Below are 25,519 nucleotides of genomic sequence, written 5' to 3'. Positions count from 1 at the left end.
ATTACTTAACAAAATATTTAAACCATTAGGAATCTCACTTGGGGGGAAGAAAGCAACAATTTTCATGATGGCGATGTTTATGAATTTCCACTGACAACGTGAAATCCTGTTTTCATTAGATTTATTAGTGAAAACACTCACCTCTCTGTTGCTTCTTCTGCCTCTTCAATATTTGTGTCTCTCTTCTTTAAAGCATCTTGCAGCTGTTGCTCGCTAGTAGAGGGCTCTGTGCTGATAACAACCCTGTGGACTTCTCTGAGGTGGCCAAAATACACTCTGGCATGGCCAAAAACTTTAGCACAGAATTCACAGCACACAAGCTTTTTGGGTTTGCCTTCATTGTGATGAAGTTTCATATGCGTGCTCAGGCTTCCAGAATGAATATATGCTTTCCGGCAAATTCGACAGCTGTAAGGCCGTTTGTTTGTATGTGTGTTCATATGGTCCTGAAGGTGGTGTTTAAACTGGAAGATATGGTTACAAACATGACATTTATGCAACTGCTTAGGTACAGCTGAACATGCATTTCTACTTAAATCACTTGATTTAGCTGATGTAGCATCACTATGCTTGTAATTTAAATATTTATTGGGAAGTGAACTATTTAAGAAAACATCTTGGTCTAAATGGTCAGGAGACAGTGTCTCTACTATTGCTGCAGAAGTCAGCGGTGCAAAAGCCTGCACAACTACCACTGGTTTTGGTCTAATACTACGGTATTTTTTCACTGCCTCTGCTTTTTCACCTTCAGGCGGCTGAAGTTCAGTTTTCGCCCTCTCTCTTCCTTCTCTAAACTTATTAATGATGCATTTCCTTCGCTTGGTCTGAAAAGCCAATAAATCATCTGTGGCTCTTCTTTTCCTGCCTCTTCTTTTAGAGGCTGCACCACTGAATTTTTTAAGACTGTCAACATCCACTTTGTTGGATGCAGAGAAGGTATTTTCTCGAATGGTTTGTCTGGGGACTTGTGTAAATGACACAGCTAATCGCTTATCAGCTGCTTTAGTAGGAACATCACAGATTTTCACCAAAGCTGGTACCTTTTCACATTCTGATCTTAGTGAAGGACCAGACACATCTGTAACACTGGTATTCTGCTTAGATTTACAGAACGCTGAATTTTTCATCCTTGAGTAAGGCAAAATGGGAAGTTTTCCTTTTGGTGCTGATGGAGTCATCTGTACTGTACTGGCAAAAACTGCTGGTGACAGGACAGCAACAGAATTTGCAGAATTTGTGGGTTTTTCCTTTAGTTTCTCAGACATTATGAATGACTCTCTTGTGGTTTCAGATGCTGTCTTCACAGAGCGTAGACTTAGTTTCATGGGATTAATTGTACTTGCTGGCTTGGATAAAGAGTCTTTAACTACAGATGGCCCAGAAACGTTACTGTTAGCAATTTCAGTTTTGTTCACTAAAGGAGATCCAGATTGCACACAATTGCTTTTCTTTACTAATGTGGCAACTGCAATTTCAGCTGAGTCACGGTCCGCTAGCATCTCTTGCTCAGTTGAATCTGGACTAGAATGAGTTTCAGGACAGTCTTCAGTTAAAGTAGTCATGGGGGAAGTCTGTGATGAGATCAATGCTTTGGTAGGAATCTTGTTATGTGCACCCAAACCAGAGGTTTGTGTCAGTTTTTTGTCACTCAACAATTTATTTCTTACAGATTGGTACCGAGGGATAGGCAGCTTTAGGTTTTCAGAAGGGGCCACATTTGACTGCTGGACTTGCTGCGTTAGGGTAGGGGCAACATATGGCACAGCCAACAGAGAAAAAATCCCTTCATGACCAGCCACCTGCATGACAGCGTAGTTTTGAGTTGGTACCACCAATGGTTTAGACACTGCAGCTGAAACCGGTGTACTTTGCTCAGACAAAGATGGCTGAAGACAAGAAACCACTCCCGATGTTAAAATTTTTGGTACCATTTTTGGAGCAATGGTCCTAAACTGACTTTTCTTCTGAAAACTTTGTATTGTATCCAAAGGGGATTTGTGTTTATCTGTAATAACAACATAACAAAGCTGTAATATAATATATAGTATTTCTTTTAAAAAATTACTGTATCAAAAATAAAACTGTTTACAAAGGATACTATTACACACAAACATTAAAAACATTCAGGTATTTAAACAATCACTAAATTTAGAATTACAAAAGTTTCATGGACAAAACAAAAATACTCCCTGAAGCAATGTGCTTGAATACAGATATGCAAACACAACCCCCCCCCCCAGTCTGATCTTAAATGGGTATTTCATTCTAGGTTAGAAACTACGTGGCATTTCAGAACAAATACACTTATAAGCCTCTTCTGCCCTGGAAAAGCTCCACTAGCATGCTGGCAATATTCAATTGGAAGAAATAACAGGACAGGATTTAAACTCCATGATGCAGAACTTTTCTGAGCACCTGCTCTGATCATACCTCTCACCCAGAGTCACACTGTCTTTTTGAGTTTCTGTAACATTTAGAATTTGTGGGTTTTATCAGATACAGACCAAAGCTTACCTGATGAAGCCTTTAAAAAAATTACTGCTATAAAACATGCAAATATTGTGCAATAAAATCAAAGAGGACTTGAGAGAAGATGTACTGTTGTTAAACACCCAATCACACACATGCTTACGTGCCTTTATGCACAACAGAACTACTGCTCTGTTTTCAAAATTTCAAAAATTTTCTTGAAAGGTGCAATTTATCAAGGTTGTATCACAATTCCTTCCTGTTTCTACTTGTGTTGGTAAATGTCACAAAGACTTTTCAGTAAAGAAGAATGTGAGGATAATTAAGTAAAACAAATAATCTGCATTGAGCAGCAGAGATACAGGCCAACCTTTCAGGCACTCCATAGAAAGAAGGATTTGATACACAGTTAATTGTACCATAATTGGTTGATAATTTCATATATCAACCTCATTACCAACTCCCAAATTCAACTGCTGACGCTTCCAGTTCTCAAAGACTGGGAGAGGTTTCCTGGGGGAAAAAACCATAAAATCCCAACAATCTCAATCACTGGGAATTCAACTACAAAGATCCCAAGCAGAAAGGCAATTTAGGAAGGCAACAATATAAGAAAAAATCACTTTAAGAATCACATTTTAATAGGGTACGTGTAAGTGATTCTGGGATCCTGAAAAATTGCAGTAAGGTTAATTCCATAAGGAAGTTTCCATTCCTTACCATTTTAAAGCCTTGCATTACAGATATAATCATACATGGTGATGGACATGGAGAAGTAACTGTGAATTACTACCAACACTGGAAACTCCAATAAGTTTATCTTAATCCTGGATGTCCTTCTCAGACGTCACACACTTTGCAACATGCACTGTAAATTACAGAGCTATCATATTTCATGACCAGAACTCCTGGACAGATACATGTGCGCACTCATGGTATGCACATGTGCAGTAAATCCACTGCCTTCAGGACATGCTAGACTCACTGAGCAATCGCATATAAACTGCACAGTGTGTACACAGTAGATCTGATGTTTCTCAAAACTTTTATGCAGCAGATTCATAGAGTAACAACTATGCAGGGCATAAACCTTTGATCCTTTTATTGTCATCTACAGTATCAAACCCCACGTCTATTATGCACCTCTTCGATCCTCCAGTTAAGTGAAACTACTGGGCACCACCATAACTTTCTTTCTGCTCAATGTCTGTAAAGGTGTCCAAGATTTCTAGATATTCTGTGCAGACTGGACTGCTGTACACATGGAAACCCTACACAAATATAAAGAGATCCCTATACACAGGGATAAAGCCAGGCATACAGAGTTTGCGTAACAAAAACAGAAACATGGCAGGTTTAAAATTCTATCTCCCTACAGCCCTTTTTATTCTACAAAAGCTAGGAGCACATACTATTTCTCACTAAGAGCTTCCATTTTTTACAATCTACAATCGTTATATATATATAAAAAGTATAGAAACCTTTATCATTTCAACTGCTAGGAATACTAATTCAGATATTAACTCAGATTATTTTTTGTTTCGTGTAGGGTATCTTCTTGTTGCTGCTTTTGAGGAAGCACTTTTAAGTACTTCCAAGAATTACAATAAAATGATGTGAAGTATTGTAAACATTAAACAAACCAGCCCTGAACTTCCAACGCTAGTTACAGGTCAAATTGTACAGCTTAAATACAGCAGATGAGAGGACAAGTGTATTTTTCTTTTAGGGGACAGAGTCTGCTCTCATTTTTCCAGATTACGCTTAACATAAACCGACATTATAAACTTTTTGCAAATCAGCAGTTACTCAGCTTGCCCCAATATTCAACATGAAGCAGCTTCCATCTTTTCTCACATTTGGCTTGTACCTCTCCAGTTTTATTTCAAAATCTCATTCACTGATTTGCAGAAACTTTTTAGGAAAGCCAGCAGTTCAGCAGTTATAAGGCACTCACTCTCCAACCAACGGCAGCAAACTATATGAGTTCAGGAAAAGCCAGAATTTTTACTGTGGACATGTCACCTCCACAAAAATGCAGAAATGGCAGCCAAAGCATCACAAAAAAAAAGGTTAATTTGAAGTTAGAAGGAAATATTTGTAGAAATAATGCATGACACTAGCTTTAAAAATAAGCATATGCTTCTCAAATACACTGACTTGCCTACTGCAAAATTAGGCAGTAAAATAACTTTTCTTAAAAGCTCTCCACATTTTTTCTCAGCATTCCACAAAAAAAGTACCATTCTAGAAGCCATAACCTTCATGACTATGAACCACAAAATGCTCTTTGAAACAAGGTCCATTTAGATCAATATTCTTCTTATGCAGTTAACACAATACTAAGCATTCATGTAACTGTTTGAGAAGGGAATTTTATGCAAACACTCCTTTTCCAACTAGCGCAGTTTTATCATCAGTATGTCTTTCAGGCAAGCTATGCTTGGTATCAGCCTTTAGTACAGCTTTTTTTTTTTTCTTTCTTTCCTCAAATTTACATTAGATAGTTTAGTGCAGAAATACTCATTGCAGTGCCCCTCGTAAGCAAATGATACTTAACTGTTTACTTCCCTCTCATCCAACACAGCTGCTGTATACAAGCAGCTGTGTCAAAATACAAAGATGGGCTAGACGCAGACTATCTGTCTGATGATCTTTCAGACTTGGTTAAGATTTTGCCCGTGGACTGCAAAAGTTAATTGGAAGAACTGGTGGAAACCTATTTAGCATCTTAGATCAGGAAAAAGCAGCCAGTCAATTCACAGACTGAAGGTCCTACTGACCTTAACAAGAGTGTGCTTCATCAGTGACCAAACTATTTTTTCCATTTATACTTTGTGAAGTTTCAGCAGTTTCCTTTGCACAGAGAAACTGCTATAGTAATTCATGTCTTTGCCACCCTGACACCAAAGGACTTGAATATGCTCTGGCTGTCTGGCTACCAGAAGGCCACCTGGAAACGTAGTATGCATCTTTCAGGGACATTCCAATTCTATTCCATAACTTCCAAATTATTTGTCTCCAATTCAAAGGATTCATTTTGACTTGACAGTTGTGGCCTGAAGGCCTTCACGCCTGTGCAAACACATGAAGTCTTGTATCTGAGAAGGGGAATTTTCAGTCAAGGGAGGCTCTGCAATAAGCATTTCTAAGGATGGTCCTGGGTTTTAGACAACATTCTTTCTGCAAGTCAGTCTACAGGTCCTTCAGCGGAATGCAGTATTTTTTCTTTCTCTAATACTTTCATTAAGAATAAAGGAAATAAATGAAAACATCAGATTTAATATCTGAATGATGTGAAGCTCATTTTCAGTTGCTATGTTCTCAGTCTTTCAAACAGGCATGGAGCTGGGGCATCAGGTAGACATAAATAATTATGCACAAAGTTACATCAAATGCAATTCAATCCATTTACTCTAAAAATCTCTGTTAAAATATTTACCATGCTAGCAAAAAGGTTACTATTACTTTTAATAAAAAGGTTACCATGCTAGTACCTGCAAGTATCAAATCACTGAGTAACTTGCAGGATGTAGTAAGCTTTCATCCCTTCTAAACAACCTTAAAATTGTAGAGGACTGGACAGTAATACCCCAATAAAAAAAATCAATGATGCATCAAAGTCTCTGACATAGCCATGCTGAGAAGAGTCCCCTGGAGGAAAGAAAGTCTTCCCATGGGGCTGCTGTTCATTCATGGTTCCCCTTCCTTCCTAAGTCATTCAAGTCTGCCCTACTCCAATCTGTTCTGCCTTCTTTTTATACCTCCTTCAGTCTGTTCCCTAGGTAAAGCACGTAACACTGCTGAACTCAGACCCTGTAAAAGGCATCAGATGTAATTTAATCTTCCCCATTAATCCGGTCTATTTTGAACATTAAAATAAACCACCAAAATTCCAGAAACCACTGCGTAATAGTGTTAACTTTTTATATAATCCTTGGAGGACGACCTCACTTGTGTAGGTATGCGTTTAATTTGTGTACGACTGGACAAGTGACAGAAAATAACACAAAAAAAAGGATTATCTTGTTTTGAAGGGAAAGAGAGAATACTGATGAAAAAGATTAATGAAATATCATTAATAAAATGCATGTTTACATTGCTGAGTCTTTTGCTGATTTTGAAAGGAAGAATATCTCTTCTGTGGGAAAGAAAAAAAAATGTACAGCTTTCTAACAGACAATACTACATTTATTTCTGTCAATGACAGTTAATTGTTCATTTTGCCAAATCTCCATACACACCAAATACCTGTGGATACTGCCTTTCCAGCACAAGTTTCTTGTTTTTGCTGACCCAGCATACTTTGTTGGACACAATGTTTCTCTGCAGGATTAGCATGCAAAAAAACACCACCTGCAAAAGTGCTTCAGTCAGTTATAAATAGATCCCAGGACAAAAAACACCCCAAAGAACCCCCAAAACCAACAAAAATCCAGAAAAAGGCAATAAAAACATTAATTTCCAGTTAATGCATTAAGAAAGCTACTGCTTTTTGCTCTTTGCCATTTTTCTCTCCTCAAAAAATGTTTTAAAATCTAATACATTACACAGCAAATGCAAGGTGATAGCTTAGTAATTGAGTAAAGCTGGTTAATGTGGTAAACAGATGGGATGCTTTAGCTTCAGTGTCATGGCAGACAGTCAACAGCACCAAAACAAAAATCTCAGGAAGATGAAGATTCAGTAGCTTTCGTGAGGCTTTTAAATAGAGGGAATACATTCTATGATGACTTACACTTTCCATAATCCCATGCAAACCACAGAACCGCAGATATTCTAGAAAATTGAATCTGGCCTTCTCGGTTCAAAACTAGTTTTGCCACATATCTATATGAGGTAAGCTTGGGCATAAAACCTACAAATCAGGAGTGCCCAACTCTATGCATTATAACAATTAATTTGCAGTTGTTTCTCTCTTTGCCTAATAATAACTACTTGGGTGGAATGTTCTGTTCTGGGTATTTGCCTCAGATAATTCTCTAAAATTAATTTCAACAGAAAATGCCTGCCATCCCCTGGTATGTCTGCATTTAAAAAAAAAACAAAACAAAAAAACAGAAAAAAGAAGAATCTAGTAACACACCTGTGCATAGACAAAGACCTTGATATTTGACACAGCAACGTCTCTTTTGTCTGTGACAAGCTGCCCAAATCCAGCAAAGTTGTAAGCTCTTGGCACGTGTTCAACAGATACTTTAAGCAGCTAATTTTCCCAAGGATTACATTCTAGTGAACATGCTTTTGCTTCAGGCTGGGCTGCATTTTTCCTAAAACTATAGCTTTAGGTCCAAACACCCAAGTTAGAACAAAGGAATGGCCTCTCCTTGTCTCTTAACTGCTGAGCTGACAGTGTGGAAGAGAAACTAGGATATACAGAGGGCAAGCAGGAAAAGGACAAGAGAACTATAAACGAGACTTGGAAAGTGTCTAGGCCAAAGAGGGTGGGATATGGGAATTAAATGCAAACTTAAAATGGGTAACGAACATTACTATTACATGTGATTTGGAAAGGAGAAGCATTTAAGCCACAGGGATAATCTCATATCGTGCATTTCTTAGCTTTTTAGTACTTGATTATTTAAATAGTAATGTAATTATGTCTACATAGGAGTCCTTTTGTGGAATTAAAATAGCTTAGAAAATTAAACAATATAACAAAGCATTCTAATGCAGGACTGGAAAATCACAGTACATCATTCACACAAGCACTAAAATACAGAACGTACAAATATGCTTAGAAAAGATGTTCTGGTATACCACAGGAGGAAGGTAAAAACAGTTTGTTGGAATTCTAAAAGGGAATATTAGATCTTTTTAAAGCTATATATAATTAATTCTGATTTGAGCATCAATGGGGTTTTGCTAGTTGTGCACTAAGCTTTTTATCATTTAGAAAGTTCTTTGCTTGGAAGTCTGTGCAAGTTCATTATCTTAAGGGATTAGGAATATAACGCATTTCAAGAAATTCTGTGAGCAGTAAGATGCTTCCTGGATTCCTTAAATAGTCTCCAAAAGACTCTTAGCAGAAGAGAGCATTACAACAACAAAGCTACACAATAAAAATGTTTTTATTGACATTAACTGGACTCCCATTAAAGCAGACATTCAACCTTAAAATCCCTAGCAATGTTTTTCAGTGTGAAAATAAATTAAAACTATTTTTGACATAAACAGTTATTTTGGAGAGATAGCTTAATAATAACTTGTAATAATAATAACTTAATAGCAACTTGTAATCCAAGATCATGGATACATGGTTCATATTCAGGGAAGTTCTTCAGTTTCCTGTCTAATTCAGTCTTTTTTTCCCCCCACACATCCAAATTGCACTATCAATCACATATTGATAAATCCTGAAGTTTATACAGACCTACTTTTCATAAAATTAGTACCTAATATAATTGTGCAATAAAAAAGAAAGAATGGAGAAAAAGTATTAATCATCTCTACTGTTGGGTAACTCAGGATTCCCAATTTCCAAGATTGCTTCCTCTGTTTTCTGAAAGTACACATAGGAGTCGCTTCATTATCGTGCTATCATCTCTCTGGACTTCTGTAAAGCCTTTGACATGGCCTCCTACAACATTCTTCTCTCTAAATTGGAGGGATATGGATTTCATAGGTGGACTATGTGGAATTGGTTAGATGGCTGCATCCAGAAGGTAGTTATCAGTGGCTCAGTTTTCAGATGGGAGGTCAGTGACAAGCAGTGTCCCTCAGGGGTCCACATTGAGACCAGCACTGGTTAGTATCTTCACCAATGTCACAGACAGTGGGATCGAGTGCACCCTCAGCAAGTTGGCAGGCAACACCAAGCTGAGTCGTGCAGCTGCCATGCCTGAGGGACAGGTTACCATTTAGAGGGACCTGGACAACCTTGAGGAGTGGACCCATGTGAACCTCATGAGGTTCAACAAAGCCAAGTGCAAGGTCCTGCACCTGGGTGGGGGCAACCCCTGATACCAATACAGGCTGGGGGATGAAGGGATTGCGAGCAGCTTTGAGGAGAAGGACTTGGGGGTACTGGTAGATGAAAAGCTGGACATAGGCCAGCAATGTGTGCTTGCAGCCCAGAAACCCAACCGTATCTTGGGCTGCATCAAAAGAAGTGTGGCCAGCAGGCTGAGGGAGATGATTCTGCCCCTCTACTCCATGGTGGTGAGACCCCACCTGGAGTGCTGCGTCCAGCTCTGGAGTCCTCAGCACAGGGAAGACATGGACCTGTTGGAGCGGGTCCAGAGGAGGGCCACAAAAATGATCAGAGGGGTGCAGCACCTCCCCTACGAGGGAAGGCTGAGAGAGTCGGAGCTGTTCAGCCTGCAGAAGAGAAGGCTCTGGGAAGACCCTACTGCAGCCTTTCAATAATTAGAGGGGGCTTATAAGACTGAAGGGGACAGAATTTTTAATAGACCCTGTGGTGATAGGACAAGGGTTAATGGTTTTAAACTAAAAGAGGTTAGATTCAGACTAGACATAAGGAAGAATTTTTTTATGATGAGGGTGGTGAAACACTGGACCAGGTTGCCCAGAGGGGTGGTTAATGCCCCATCCCATCCCATCCCTGGAAACATTCCAGGTCAGATTGGATGGGGCTTTGAGCATCCTCATCTACTTGAAGCTGTCCCTGCTCATTGCAGAAGGGCTGGACTAGATGACCTATAAAGGTCCCTTCCAACCCACACTATTCTATGACTTTATGATTCTATTTAAGGTTTCTTTCTGCAATTAAGGCTTCTTTCTGACAACACAATCTCACCAGCATCTTGGCTCCAGTATCTTAAAAAGTCTAACATAAAACAACACCCATGCAAAAGCAGACCTGTTAAACAAAAGTTAACACATCAAGAAATCAAGGCATCTAAATAGCATAGTATCAGCATTAGCAACAATAACAATCTAAGACATCATTTTGCAATTATCACACATTTAGATTTCACATATCTCTGTACTGTCCCAACAGAAGTAACTTTTAAAATATGCATTAAATACTATTCCTATAGGGAATAACAAGTGGCCAACAGCTTTGAGGTAACTTTTTTGAATTGTAATATCAAATGTACTAGCTACATGTGGGTAAATCAATATTCAAAAAGCAACATCTTATATAGCATGTGGGCAATGCAAGGCTTAACACAACCTCCTATAAAAACAGCCACTTCTGTGCTACTGTATAAAGGAAGAAAGTCTTGGAAGTCTTACCTTACAGTCAAAATATACATATGTAAGAGATTTTTAAACACTCTTTTGCAATGAATATAAAATACATCTATTAGCACATCCAAGTGTTCTCTTAACACCTCTCATGCAGTGTTTATGAACTAAAAGATTTCGGTTTTTTTGAAGGCACAGTCTTTCAAGTTGTAAGCTACTCATTTCATATTAAGGTTAACATAATAAGTTTTAAGCAGATGAAAATATTTTCAGATCAAGAAATGAAAACTGACATAAACAGAACTAGACATAAAGCATCTGTAATCACTAATAACTCTGTCCACCTTTACAGCTGAAGAAATCTCAGATTTTTCCCCACTATGGCAGTAAGAGAACTTAGGAATAAGGTTTATGCTGATAAATCTATGGGCTTGAGATAGTGCCTGGCCTCTGCAACCACACAAATCACTATTAAAGATTAAAACATTGGTTCTTTTCTCTCTGAGCACTGAACTCAGGTCTGAGAGAGACGGTTAGATAGATCATCAAAGACTCTCTTTCAGCTTCTATATGCCTCTATTAGTTTCAGCAATCAACCATGTTGAACTTCAAGTGGGCATTATCTAGAAACCATGCTGCTCCAACAGGACTCAGTTGAGTAGAATGGAAATTATTTCGGTATCACTGCAAATCCAGTGTTCTATTTCCATAGGTTTTGCCCAGTCATTCTGTTCCCTAGAGGACACCATCCCTGGAGATTTGCAAAGCAAGGCCTCAGTGACTCAGCCACTTGGGGGAACTAATTGTTCAGAAAATAGCTGAAGGGAGGTGACGGAACCACTGGTCACAAACTCATAATTCATAAACCTTCAATGGCATTGCAAATACAAATTAGGCACTTTAGAAGGTGGGGATAAACAGAAGATTCAAAAGAAAAGATTGCAATTGCATTTTTAAAAATTCTTCTCTGGGAGAACTGCCAGCTGATATTTATTTTAGTGAGCTTCAAGAAGGATACGGACCTGAACAGTAAATTCATTCACTGTAAAGTCTATGTCTATATAAAGTCCTTTTTAAAAGGTCTATCAAGATCACATTAACCTGGACAAAATCTTGATATGCCTAATGTAAGTGGTAATTAATAGACTTATTTTTTCCTTAAGTACAGGAAACAATAATGACCAAGTCTGCTACAAAAACGAAGGCAGAATTCTTCAGAAACTATGCAGCACAAATAGGTCAAGTAGAACCATTTTATGAATATATCATAAGCATTTTCTAACTAGATTCTTGCCCCCCTTTCAAACAAGCTGAGAACAGAAGCTATCTTTGTTTCACTGAGAGTCAACCCTCTTCCCTTCCCTCCATGGGAGAGAAAACACGTATGTCTGACTGCAGTAAGGGAATTATGCCTCTTAGTCCGAAAATTTATTTTTTGTAAACACTGATGTGCAAGTAGAGAGCACAACAGAAGAGAAAAACTGTTATTCTGTTTTCTAGAGTATCATTTCTTTTTGGTGAAAATTAGAGCACTTTCTTTCTGAAGAGAGCCTGTATACAACAGAAAACAAAGAAATAATTCACCACTTTGGCTCAATAAAGCAAGTATATTTTACTTGAGGCATTGAAAACATCTGTATGGTGACTTCTGTAGTACAAACCTTGGAAAGTACTCCCTCACTGAAGATGAGCAGAGGATCAGAAGACGGTCAATCTTGGCCTGGCCTATTTTGAGTCTTCCAGTATGAACTATACACAGGGTGTATCATTCCCCAAAGAAAGAGAGAGCCAGAATACAGAACACATTATTGGATTTAGATGATAGTTGCGAGAGTATTTTCTGAGGGATTTTTTAAACAGCTCATTTCTCTTGAAAATGACCTAAGTGATCCAACTTTTGAATGGGGAACCTCTATCCCGGGTTTTTTTTTGCTCAAGCTGTTCCACCTTTTCCTTCTTCATGACCCAAATTTCTTCAAAAAAGGACTCTGCAGCTCTGGCTGAGATATGCAAAACTTCGTCACCTGTAGACAATTCCACTACAGCTTAAAACAAAAGTAAAGATTAGAGGATCTCCACAGTACTTCAAATAGATACGTGCATTTTTTCAAAGACAGACACAGCCCTGTGTAGCATAAGAAAACTAAAACATCTTCACAAAGACTATGGTCCTGGCTAGGAAGACATTAGCTTTCAGAACATATAAAATTATCACCTACTGCTGAATCTGAACATACCTAGGCCTTTCTAGCAGTAGGATGTAGCAGAAAACAATTTAAATTACAGTATCTAAATGTTTTTCCTCCCCCTGTGCATAATTACAATTATTTGCAATGCTTATTGGTATTGCTAAGCTTGGCTGCGCTAGCCACTTATTGTTAAAAGGTAGCACCGGTTCTCAAAAGAAGGTCCTGGATGTGCTGTAAGGGAACTGACTGAATACACGGCTGATAAATGATCTATCAGCAAACACTTCTAATGGGTGCCAGCATAGGAGGGAATGAAAACAGGAATGTGCTCAACAGGAATGCAGGCCATAGATGATACCCCTAACTTGCCGTGTGCTGAAATATCAGTACGTCTCTAATTAAATTCACGTGTTTCTGGCGCGTGCTGGCAGACAAAGAGCCCCTTGGCGCGGAGTCCAGCAGGGGGAGTCGGGCGCCCGTCACCGCTGCCTCTGGCCGCGCCGGAGCCGGGCAGCCTCGCCGAGGCGGGGACGGCCGCGCCGGGGCACGGTCTGGTCCTTCCTTGACGTGCCAGCTCAGCTGACATCTGTGACTCACGTCAATTACCCTACAGTAATTTTCAAACAACAAAAAGGCTAAACGATCTGTCTCTTAATTCTGCAACGCTGGAGACGGCCTCTGTTGAAAAATCCCCTAAGTCATGAAATCTTTCACAGCGCTGCATGCAACCTCTGAACGGCTTCACGTTCAGATATGAAAATACCTTTGCAAACTTCACAGTCAATTAAATGTTTTGTATAAGCTTGAGAACATCTTCAAGCAAAGCAGCTGAGCCTTAGCTTTCTGTTAAAAGTAATTACTTCTATTAAACTATTTAGTATCTTTTATATAGCTGCAGTACAATTTTTGTGCAAGAGTGGGGGTGGTTTTTTAATCCTTTACTGATTTTGTGTTGATCTAGTTAATGCCCCAAATAACACATCCATATTACTAAAAACATCAGTATTTATAACAGATGTTCTTCTTTTGGCAGACATCTGAAAATGAAGCGCTGTTACAAACATATTTTCCCATCCCAAGCAATACCCTGAAATCTTTGTCAAACTTTCTCACCTTCATCATTGCTCAGCTCATCACACAAACCATCTGCATAAATAAAGATGTAAGCATCTGCCGTATGGCAAATGGTCTCAGGGGCAGATGTTTTTATCCTTGCATTCATGTCACTGGCTTGGATACGTTATTTGAACAGATGTACACAATCTGAAAGTGTCATGTCCCACAGTGAAATGTCTCCAACTGCTTTCTATCAAAGTACATAAATGCTATTTGCACCTGCATTTATGTTAATGATATAAAGGCAGCAGGGGTTCCAGCAAAGTGAGAGTTGATGCTAAGGAACACATTTACATGGCTAATTGAAGTTTGAGATCTCCCAGCACCAAATGACCGGTACTAACATGGATACAAAATGTACTAAACTATACAATGAGTTTTTAAAGAACTGTATGATTTTTTAAAAAATGAGAATAAATATACTCAAGGAGCAAAACTATGATTTCAGCCTGTGATATATTTTTCCACTGTATATTTTAAAAAGATAAAAAAAGTATGAAATAAATTCCTAAATAAACTAGCACAGCCTTTTATTTTGCACAATAATTGTATAAGGTACGCAATTATTTCATGTTAGAGTCATCTTAACAAAAATGTTTTAGAAATCTGACAGTGCCAAAGGTATTTCAATTCCTTAAGGCATGCTGGTGTTTTATGTCATTATGGAGCACCATAAAAAAACCCAGCACTTGCTTAACAGCGAATATTAGCTTGAGTATGAGTGACAGAACATGATTCTTCCATAATTTCATAATTCTAGGAAAAAATTGTGATCTCAGTAATTAAATATTTCACATTATTCAGAAAAGTACATCTGAACACAGAGCAACAATTGCTCGTTATACAAATGATAATCACCTTTCTCATAAAATATTTTAAATTGATAACAATATAGATGCCCTGAAGGAGTAAGTCTCAAATTACAGAACAGAAAATACATGCTATGACATGACAAATGGCAGCAGTGAAGGGTTTATGCTGTCACTCAACTTGCACTAACCATTACTTCCATACTTCACTGAAAAATAACAAGCACTTTCAAAGTATAGAAAGACTGACAAAAATGCTATAGTGAATGGAACTGATGGATAGGTTCTACTTCCAATACCATTTATTTTCAATCCTTATATTTGTAAGAAATGTACAAATGTCATAGTTGTACATAAATCATTATAAATTGCTAATAGCCTCAATATTTTCCAAATGCCATAACACATTTAAAGTGACACCTGATATGAGGACAAAAAAAGAGTGATAGCAAATGAATAAATATATATACTGAGACTAGTATATTTGTAGAATACCACGATTTCACTCTACTATAGCTCCTTGTCACAATCTGGTTATGATTTCTAACATGAACCCTCCCTTCCAAAGTTTACAGCATGGATGTCACTTAAAATTCACTCTGGGTGCAAGCTGATTAACAGGATACTACTGACTGGAATGGATTTTTGTTTAGGAAAAAAAAAAAGTCTTTAAAAAACCTCAAAGCAAATGATTCATCAGTTTTAATTTTGCAAACAGCTTCACAGTCTATATTCTCCTCTTATTATTCAGAAATGGTGTTAATGTAAAGATAACACATTCCACTTGACTGTAACAGTGGTCAAATTCCTATTTAAAGGAAAACTCGTATTTAAAGGCTTAAAAGCCTCAATTTAAGTATTTCAGTCATAAGCTTATGGACGTAGAGCACACTGCAAGGTGGATAGCTTTACACAACAGTAAGTACTGTCTCCCTTGAAAGAATAGTCCCATTAGACCCAGAACTCATCAACTAAGATCAATTTGCATGACATCCTTCTGGAATAGCTTCCTCAGATTTATTACAGTACCATAAAAATACTCAGTCTTCACAAAACAGGTAAAGTATAAACTTACATGACAGTAAAAGCTCAAGGCTTCAAGTTAAGTAATATATAGTGCTTTCCTTAATTAACATAAGTACTGACAATGGAAACTTAACTGACAACCTGCAATGGTTCTGAAAGGTCCATTACAGCTTATGTCATATCCATCAACCATTCACTCACATCTAAGAAGTATCATTAAAAATGACATTCAAGTTAAAAAATCCTATTTAAACATTAGCATTGTGACACAGATCAAAAGGGAAAGGAAATTAAAGTTATGGCTACAGATTTAGAGGCTTGGGAATACATAGTTGCAGTCCAAATATCCTTACTAATAATGGTGGGGAAAATTCAAGACACTAACCCTACTGAAAACTAAATCAACAAAAGAATACTTTTGAAGAGAGAAAACATAGAAGAACAGAGTTAAAAAATGTTAGTGTAAGGATATAAATGCTGGAGAAAAGGCACTTAAAATCTAAAAATCTAAGTTTATATTTAGAAATATACTTATTTTATTGTTTGTGCTAGTCTTGTAGTCTTAACTTGCAATTAGATTTGACCCCAAGTTATATGAGGGTCAAATATGACAACGATTTTCAATTATATGAGGACTAAAATATAGTAATAAGCCCTTAACACTTCATTCTGCTGAATCAAACAAGAAGCAAATTTATACATTTCAAGTTTCAACTATAGATGGTAACAGTAATTAGCAATGTCTTAAGAAAATAATTTTAGCTATTGCGATTGTTTAAAGTGATAAATGCGACAGTATAATGGCTTTTTTTTAAAAACCATATTAGAGTAGAATAGTAGACAATTTATACAGTGATTTATTAATGATGATGAAATTTCTTCCATGTTTTGATTCACAAGTATCTTATTTCTCAAAAAAAGTATAGAAAGTATACTATACCTGCAGAAAAAGTTAAAGGATTCTGCATTATGCCTTTTAGTAGTTAGAATGATGTTCCTGGGAAGAAGAAATACAGATATTTAGAAGTTCTGATAGCTTTTCAGAAACTAAATATAAATAAATAAATAAATAAAAACAGAATAGCAGCAATAGTTTTCCCAAATTATATTTCAGAATGGATCCCAGTATGCCCATACCTCATGCAAAAATACCACCAGATTTTTAAACCAAGCCTTTCTCTGGATCACACAACTAACTGAGGCTTTTTGTAATTGAAACCCCCTGTTAAAGCCAGAAAAAAGGACATGTCATGAATTCCAATATGACAATATTTGGGGTTAAGGAATCACTTTCTTTCAAAAATGTGACTGTATGGATCCTATATAACTGACTGACAATCAGAATCTTCCATGGATGCTACAATGAAGATACTCGATTGCATTTGTGAAGCAAATATTACACTGCCACCTCTCCTGAATTTAACAGTGGTATTTATCACAAAATCTGATGCATAATCTTTGACATAAAATGGCATTACATCAAGTGGCTACTCAGTAACTTAAAAGCTGGCCATTTCTTTCCAGTGCAGTCAGAGTGTGTTGCTCAAGCTTTGGTAAAACACAATTCAACAGTCAAGTAAGAAAGACACAGTATAATATGACAATGACAATACAAAATTGTGTTATTATCCACTTAGATTTTGTTTATCATAAAATGGTTTAGCTTTTGGAATGGATGCATAATTACTTCATTCGGCTGACCACCACTGACATGTTAGAAGTCACACTGGGTATAGAACTATCATTCTCCTGATGCAGTTGGAGGCTTTGGGAAGGTAACAGAAGAGTCCACTGACTGACACAGATGGGACTCCAACTACTTGGGGGTTTACTTGGATCTAGGCTTTCATACCAGTGCTATCAATAACATTTCCCATGAGCAGAGCCAGCTGGAGTTTACTTACTTTCCTGGCCAACTTAACAGCCAGTAGAATCTTACACAAAGAATATTCCAGACATGCACTCAAGAGCCCCCTTCTGAGCACATGAAGCACTAAAGGATTGGTTTTGGACAAACGTAAAAATAGTTAGGGCAAATTCTGATGCAACTGCCAAACACAAAAGTAAGTCTTGAACATGTTTCTTTACTATCATGCAAATGACTCTCAAAAAGCAACGGTGATCTTCCAAGAAGGAGATGGTTCTATGGGCAGCAGTAAAGTACAAAAGAGCCAAAACCAATCCCACTTCCAGGAAGTTGAACACCAAAGCATAAAAGGAAATTGAGTGTGGCTGCTGTGAGGAGACCTCTCACACAGCAGACAGGTGAGGCTTTTTGGTACCTGTATCTTCTATGCTGAGCCATAGGTAATAAGACGTATGTCACAGCACCTCCTGGCAGAGGCTTGCCGATGGTATCAGCAGATCCCAGGCTGCCTCAAAGAGCCTCTGTCCGTGGTACTTAAGCAGTCAACCTCTGATCCCTCAGACCCAGGATACAAACATATGTCGGCTCATCTACATGTAGTTTCATGTTGTGGTGACATATAGAAAACTCCCTCGTAACCTACAAGAAGAGAACAGATCACATTGATGTAATTTTGGAATTGCAAAACACTTCTAGGAATCAGCATGGATTTTCAACTTGTCACCCACAGTGCAAAGCATCCTTCTTTAAGGCCATATTGCTCAACAAGGTATTTTTACAGGATCAAACTCAGAAATTTTTTTCCACTTTAGAATATCCAACACTTGAAAACATACTGAAGTAGTTACAGCAATGAGTATTCTTGTAAAAACAATGTAAGAAATGGTGTTCAAATGAAAATTCTCAAAATTAAATATTCAGAAGTCACTTACAGATTTTAATGATCCCTCCCAGTTGTAGGGAGCATTAGATCATTTCAGAGGGTGCCTCACTTACAGTTACTAATTCTTCTTAGAATTATAGCAAGTAAACCAGACTTCAGGATACAGATCAATAATTCTTAAAATATCATGTGGAAATACAAGCTCTACATCTTCCTCTGAGCATTCACAAACCCCAACACTAGGACAGAAAACTGGACCATATAAATCCAAACATTCTGCAGAGGTATTTCTGGTTTGAATTCAACCCTAAATACAGTAAGATAATGGTCTTGATCTAGAAAATACAGTACTTATTTGACAGGCTAGTATATTGATCTGCTATTGTTAACTAATAAAAAAAAAAGTGTCATTTGTAATTTCTCAAATTAACTTTTTATCTTCTAGCCATTCATTAATTATTTTTTTTTATTGTTGTTACACCAAAGAACCTTTCACCATCCTTTATTTTTGCAGATATTTAATCAAGTAACCTTCCCTTTTGGAAACTGAACAGCTCAAGACTTTGAAGTCAGTGCAAGATTCTTCTTATCACCCCTTCAGATTCTTCTATCCATCATTAATATGTATGACTGTATTAAAGCATGTTTTCTTTGAATACAAACACAAAGCAAACCACGTAACTTTGTCCTGTCTACATTTTGCACTGTTTTCGAAATTATCAACAATGATACTGTCTTTTTGACCACTGTCTATTCTTAGGACCAGTCCCACCACAACTTCACTAGAAGTACAACTATTGGTGTTCCTTTCTCATTTCTGACATCTTTCAGCTATGCTCTAACAAGATTAGCAGATACTTAATATCTACATACATTCGATGCATGTCCTAAACAAAGTGCAGCCTTATCAAAAAGTTCTGAAATTGTGAATCAAGGCACAGTACAGAAGTTGAAGGATGTAACATCTATAAAGTTAACTATACCTGTTCTCAGCGGAATTATATTTTTTTTTTCATTTGACTATAAATCTGGCTTGTCATGACTACTTCCCATAAAAAGCCACGTTCATGTTCAAAAAAGAGCCAACCTTAGAAATTATTAGCTAAATTCTCATATCCAGAACAAATTTTAGGTCGGACACCACTAATAATTCAGGATGTCCCTTTGTTTTTATTGAGCACTGAAGAAGGCAAACATTCTTACATTCTTCTTTGGTTATATTTGAGCCCAATACTGGTTCCTTCCAAATACAGAAGATGATACTGACTATTTCTATCTGGCATTATCATAATTCTTTCTCCAAAGAGCCTTCCCAATGATACAACTTCTAAAATTCTATATAATCTTAAAATCTGTCTTGCTCAGTTCTCTACCACAGGACAATAAATAAAATCATTCAAGGCACAGTACTCCAGAACTCAAAACAGTTCTCTTGAAGTCTGCTGCTGAAAGCTCAAAGATGGGGTCTATTACAAGAATTTCAAGCAAAGTAGACAAAATTAAAAAGTGAAATTTATCTTAATGCCACAAAATAATCCCTATCATGCCTGTACTTCTCCTTATGCTGCCACAAAATGAAAAGATAAATGATTTCCAACTAGAAGAAAAACTATCAAATAAACTGGAAAAAGAATACACTGCAAATTGGTCTTAAACAACAGAATGAAGCACAGCACATACATGTAATAATTCAAAAGCAATTTTCACAGAAAGATACCCATAGGACTTTTATATGAAATTGGTGTCCTGATAGACAGACTGAATCTGAATATCAGGTGAACCCAATTAACCTAATTTGATGCTTGTCCATACTAAGACATTTATTTCAGATGTTACACAAAATCCTTTAGGATACTACACAATAAATGACAAACAGGCTGTAAAGGTTATGACATTAATTTTACTGTCATTCTCATGCTTTAAGCAGACATCAAAACTAAAAATCGCATCCTCTGGGAAAGAACTATCTGAAAGTAATTATAGTACTTATTATCATAACAGTATTAAACTAAACCACTACGACCCTAACTGAATTTATTTTTGGTACTTTTGTTAAAAGAAGAAGGCTTCTCAATGGCAACTGCACCTTATAATGTAGTGGACATTAGTTCAGGTACTGGAAGAAAGCATTAAATCAAATCTTAGTATTTCATATTAAGCTTAATTATGAATTTTGGTCTAAAACTAAGCATGCAGAGAAGTGTTAGTCAAATATTATTACATCATTTCATTTCAAAAGGAAAACATTCAGCTAAAAAGAAAAAGTTTTGAAAAGACGTTCTTCTGACAGAAGCCCATGAACATCCATTTATATTTCAAAAGCAATTTTATTGACTTAATTTTTCACACCTGTTCTTTCACATACTGTGCCATCTTGTAAATGACAGTGCCATGCAAACATTTCCCAAAATGTAGAAACATTTCAAATGAAACCAAGTTTCCCAAAAAACATGAATGAATCATATCAGCATAACTTCCAGTAAAGTTCGCAAAACCCATTGGTATTTAAAGGCCGAGACAGACTTGAAACACAAGATTGAAACATTGCAGCTATGCAAAAATACTGAGGAAGGTAAAAGTGACAAAGACAGACTAGTGTAACACACAAAAGCATTTGTTCAAGCAAGTATATTTGCCAAAAGCCTGCAGTGCTTGGCTACTTTATAAAATCAAGCACAAGGCATTAAGCCAATTTGTTTAAAAAATAAAAAACCCTGCAAAACCCCAAACCCCAATGACCAAGCAATAGCCGATTTGCATTTCTAAAAACCTGCAAAAAAAATATCTGCATTTCACCATCCAAATCTTTAGTCTCAAAAGTCTGATTTATTCTTACTCAGGGTTTTCTGTTTTAAATAATATTTTCACACTAGGATTCCATCTTACATCAGCAGATCCTCATCCTCCTATTCTATATCCAGAAAAATGCACATAGTCACAAACAACAGCTTTCTTACATTAAAAACTGCATACTGCTTATGCTTCCACACTTAGGTAATTAAGCAGGGAGAAGCGTGTGACCATGGCAGAATTTTTTTGGCTGAGCCCATTAGGTGACTTCAGCACACAGCCAAAAAGAAATAGAAGCCTCATTGCAGCTGGTCACTTTTCCCAGTACAAACCCAGCAGAACCTAAAACCCAGGCTATTTTTAAATTTTTGGTCATCCTATGAGATGGACCAGTCCAAGTGCATTTCCTGAACTTCAAGCCTTACATGCACTGAATGCCACAGTGGCAATCCTGGACAAAAATTCTTCCCCTCATACTCTGTTAGGTGATGTATAGAATGGTTGGCTGGCATGCCCGCACTATGCCCATCTGTCAGAGTGGAACTGTGCCTACACGACAGGTTCTATGCTACTTTCAGTAACATGTTGCTGATAATGAAAGCTTATTTATGAAACAACACAGGGCAACTTCAAGTTTGACTTGAAATTAAAAGCAAATGAAAAGTGATTGCTTTTCATGAGGAGATAAATCTTTTGATATTAACTTCTAAGGTTTTTCAATTCTATGAAAAAAGACTAGCGCGCACACTGCAAGAAATGAGGATGTTCCACACATTTTCTACTATTGCACATAACCCAGCATACAGTCTCAGTACTTCTTGTTTTACAACTCTAAGTATCTCCAAGAGAGCAAATTCAAGGACCTGCAAAAAAATTTATAAAAGCTAAGGTTCTCCAAAGTACACCTGGGAGAAGAGAAGGTTAAGGAGCAATATGGATTCTTCATTTTACAAAGTCTAAATGTATTAAATTGTAGTTGAGCAGTTTTTACAACAATGTATTAAATTGTAGTTGAGCAGTTTTTACAACTGTAAATAATCCCAACTATTTTCCATTTGAGAAAACAACTCCATTCTGAAGAACTAAAAAAAGAAGAGCAAGGAACAGCACGGTTGCTACTATACCTAATATTAGACAATTCGTAGAATGCCAAAAAACCCCATCTTTTTTTTTCCAAATTTCAAATTTGAAATGACAGATTGTCATTTTGTTTTCCTTAGTAAATACCTTCTCAGTAGTACTGTTTTGAATTCCACAAATTGGAGTCCTGTATAAGTTCCACATCTGTATTAGACATTTTTGCTATTATTCTGTATTAAAAGGTCAAAGCTTCGGATTTTAAAATACAGTCTTGGATCTTACCATTGTGAAAGTAACTGTGAAATGATGAACCAGTACAAATTGCTACATTTTTTTCTGGATTTTAAGGGCAGCTGGAAACAATAATTCTGGAAAATACAAACTACTCATTTAATTTTTATAAGACACTACATGAAATCTATGTTGTTAATAGTTCTTACAATTTAAATTCAAATTCATTCAGTATTTTTACAAAACCCCAGAAAAAGAAACATCTAAAACTCTTACTTGGCAATGACTACTCTAAAATTTATTTCAAAATTCAAACTGTGTAATTCCTTCTATTCCTGTTCCACCTCACCTGCCATGTTATCCTGGTCCTAAACTAAGCATTAATTTATTGCCAGGATCCAGGCTGCTCAGAAGTTTTGCCACGTTTCTCAACAATGCAGTTTTATAAGACAGAATCTATACATCCTACAAATCTGTTAGCAATATGTAATGTCATTCATAGTGGAACTGCAGTACACCATTATGATTTTTAGTTTGCAATGCCTGATTAAATTGTGAGACTTTTTTATTTTGCTGTTGTTCATAATTAATGACCGCTTTTGTCTAATAAGGACAGAACACATTATTTATCTTTCATTATGTATCTGCTGCAGTACATTAGCTTTCTTTCCAGATAAATAATATCACAAATACTAAAGAGAGATTTCATTGCAGTTATATTAAAACCTCATAGCATCAGAGAAACATCTGCAATTGTGTATGCAGCTATTCCCATAATCATTCACGTTGGCAGGGACTGTGCTAGGTCATGCCATCCAACTTCCCGGCTTAAAGCAGGGTCAACACTGGACTTAGGGCTTTGTCCACATGCATCTTGAAACCCTCCAACCTCAACAAATGCCTTTCAAAAATCAAATTATATTTACCACTTGACAACAAAGGATAGCCTGAAAAATCACGGAAACATTGGGTCCATGTACATGGGACAGATGGTTCCAGCAATTCCTGCTGCAATGTTCTTACCACACTACAGATTTAGCTAAAAAGGTACTCAAAAAAACCCTTCCTTGTACATTACTTGCTTTTTTTCCATCTTCCTCAACTTTGACATTTGAGGAATAAGCTATTACTGGTAGCGTAATGACAATTTTCCGGTGAAAATGAAGTTTTAGCATTCTGTTAATTATCAGTTTAGACTACAGAAATAACCAGCCAGGACTGCAATGCTGAAAGGAAAGCAAGTGTTCTATGTTCTTAATGTGGTAGTCCTAACATATTTTTGAGATATTTAATACCTCAGAACTCACACAATCAAATGTATTTGAATGTCTCAGGTAACACAGCCCCAGAAATTCCATTAATGATTTAAGGATTAAGACAAGAGTATGACACACTTACTTGCACAATCTGACTGACTTAAGTTTGACATGTGGCACTAAAGTCTTCTCAGAATCATAGCTGACCCTTACATTACGTAACGACTAAATAAAAAACAATCAATCCCGCTTAATCACTTCTTCTATTTTGACTATGGTATTTTGGGTTATTTGGACATTAATCTGAATCCCTCAGATAAAACTTACCGTGTCATTCAGGAAGGATTCTGTACAGGGGTTTTATTAGTTTCATAAAGTCTGGGCATGTTGTTAACATTGGACTTAGAAGAAAGCTAGTCAACATAAACAAAAAGCAAGAAGACAAAAAGAAAAATCACTCCAAACTTCACAAAGGGAATTGCCTTTGCAATACTGACTCAAATAATGGAATTATTTCTGACTTCACAGCTGCAAACTTGGGTGTAATACTAAATTTTGCCATGGTGCTAAATAAGTAAAGTGAGCATCATCTACAGTTGTTTCTGTAAGAATTTGTCTTTAGAAGTCTGCTTTCAGTCAGAAAGCTACATTCTGACATCTATAATGTTTGTACAGCAAAATCCCTCATACAAAAAACATACTGCATTTTAAAAAAGTTACTTCAATGTGTCTTATTAACAGACTCAAGCAAAACAAGCATTCAAGAACAGAAAAATAAATGAATGAATAAATAAATAAAAGGAACTTACTATTACATGGCATAAAGGACAAAGCGGGAAGGGAAACCTTCAACTGCCCGATCAAGCAATAAATGATGTAGGCCAATATAGTATTGTATATGTTAATGTAAATTACTATTTTTTTTATCTTCGTATATTTTTATTTTTTTATATTTTTTATATATACAGGATGTTAAAATTCAAATCGCCTATCAACTAACGACTTTTAAGAGAACATCCCTCACAAGGGGGTTCACCTGTAACACATACATTTCTAAGGCCGAAGGTAAAGAAACAAGGAAGAAAAAAAGGGTATTAGTGCCAAAAAAACCCTAACGCCACCCAATGCCTAAGACCAATCAAAGCAAACTAGATTCTAAGGCCTAATTTCTCTCAACCAAAAAAGCTCTTAATACAAATTATACACTGAAATATTTAGTTTCTTACATTTAAGGAAAAAGACCTAGTTTCTTCAGCTGAACTCAAAAATAACCTGTACATTCTGCAGAATAAGAATTCACAACTGTTGTAAGACACAGCTGGTCCTTGCATATTGCCCTGTACTAAAAAATATACCAGATAACTAATCAGATGTTGTACCAAGAACTTTTTCAACGGGTTTGGGGCTACACTGATTCTGCCCCCAAACTCTGCCTCTAACATTGATAACCTAGGCTGTGTTTCAGGGCTAAGGACCTTTTCTTCTGGATAGCTAGACATAGAAAAAATTATTTCATTTTCTTCATCTTCACTCTCACTGATCTGCTCTTCCTACTCCTCCTCCCGCTCTTCCACTGTCCATGCTTGCTTAAGCTGCACATTCTCATGAGTAAGGTGTCTCTGTTCCCCAAGAACTTCAGCATACTCATA

At 36.8% G+C, this 25,519-nt stretch overlaps 1 protein-coding gene across 9 annotated transcripts in view; it reads right to left on the bottom strand.

The window, feature by feature from the left end:
• Positions 1 to 25,519, bottom strand: part of ZNF438 (zinc finger protein 438) — a 57,733-nt gene that overhangs the window by 6,242 nt on the left and 25,972 nt on the right. For 4 of the 9 annotated variants that reach the window (XM_055706775.1, XM_055706773.1, XM_055706776.1 and 1 more), the window contains 4 exons: positions 18,046 to 18,269; positions 16,704 to 16,760; positions 6,721 to 6,825; positions 142 to 2,005 (listed from right to left, as the gene is read on the bottom strand). In XM_055706775.1, the coding sequence (XP_055562750.1) occupies positions 142 to 2,005; positions 6,721 to 6,825; positions 16,704 to 16,731 (1,997 nt within the window). In that variant the 5' untranslated portion in view covers positions 16,732 to 16,760; positions 18,046 to 18,269. Of the gene's footprint in view, positions 1 to 141; positions 2,006 to 6,720; positions 12,669 to 16,703; positions 16,761 to 18,045; positions 18,270 to 25,519 lie in introns of all 9 variants that reach the window. The other 5 variants (XM_055706781.1, XM_055706777.1, XM_055706774.1 and 2 more) reach the window with 5 other exon arrangements.

The sequence above is a fragment of the Falco cherrug genome, chromosome 4, assembly GCF_023634085.1.
Source record: "Falco cherrug isolate bFalChe1 chromosome 4, bFalChe1.pri, whole genome shotgun sequence".
NCBI lineage: Eukaryota > Metazoa > Chordata > Aves > Falconiformes > Falconidae > Falco > Falco cherrug.
Note: the sequence above shows the minus strand (reverse complement) of the source record. Positions and strands in the feature narration are given on the sequence as shown.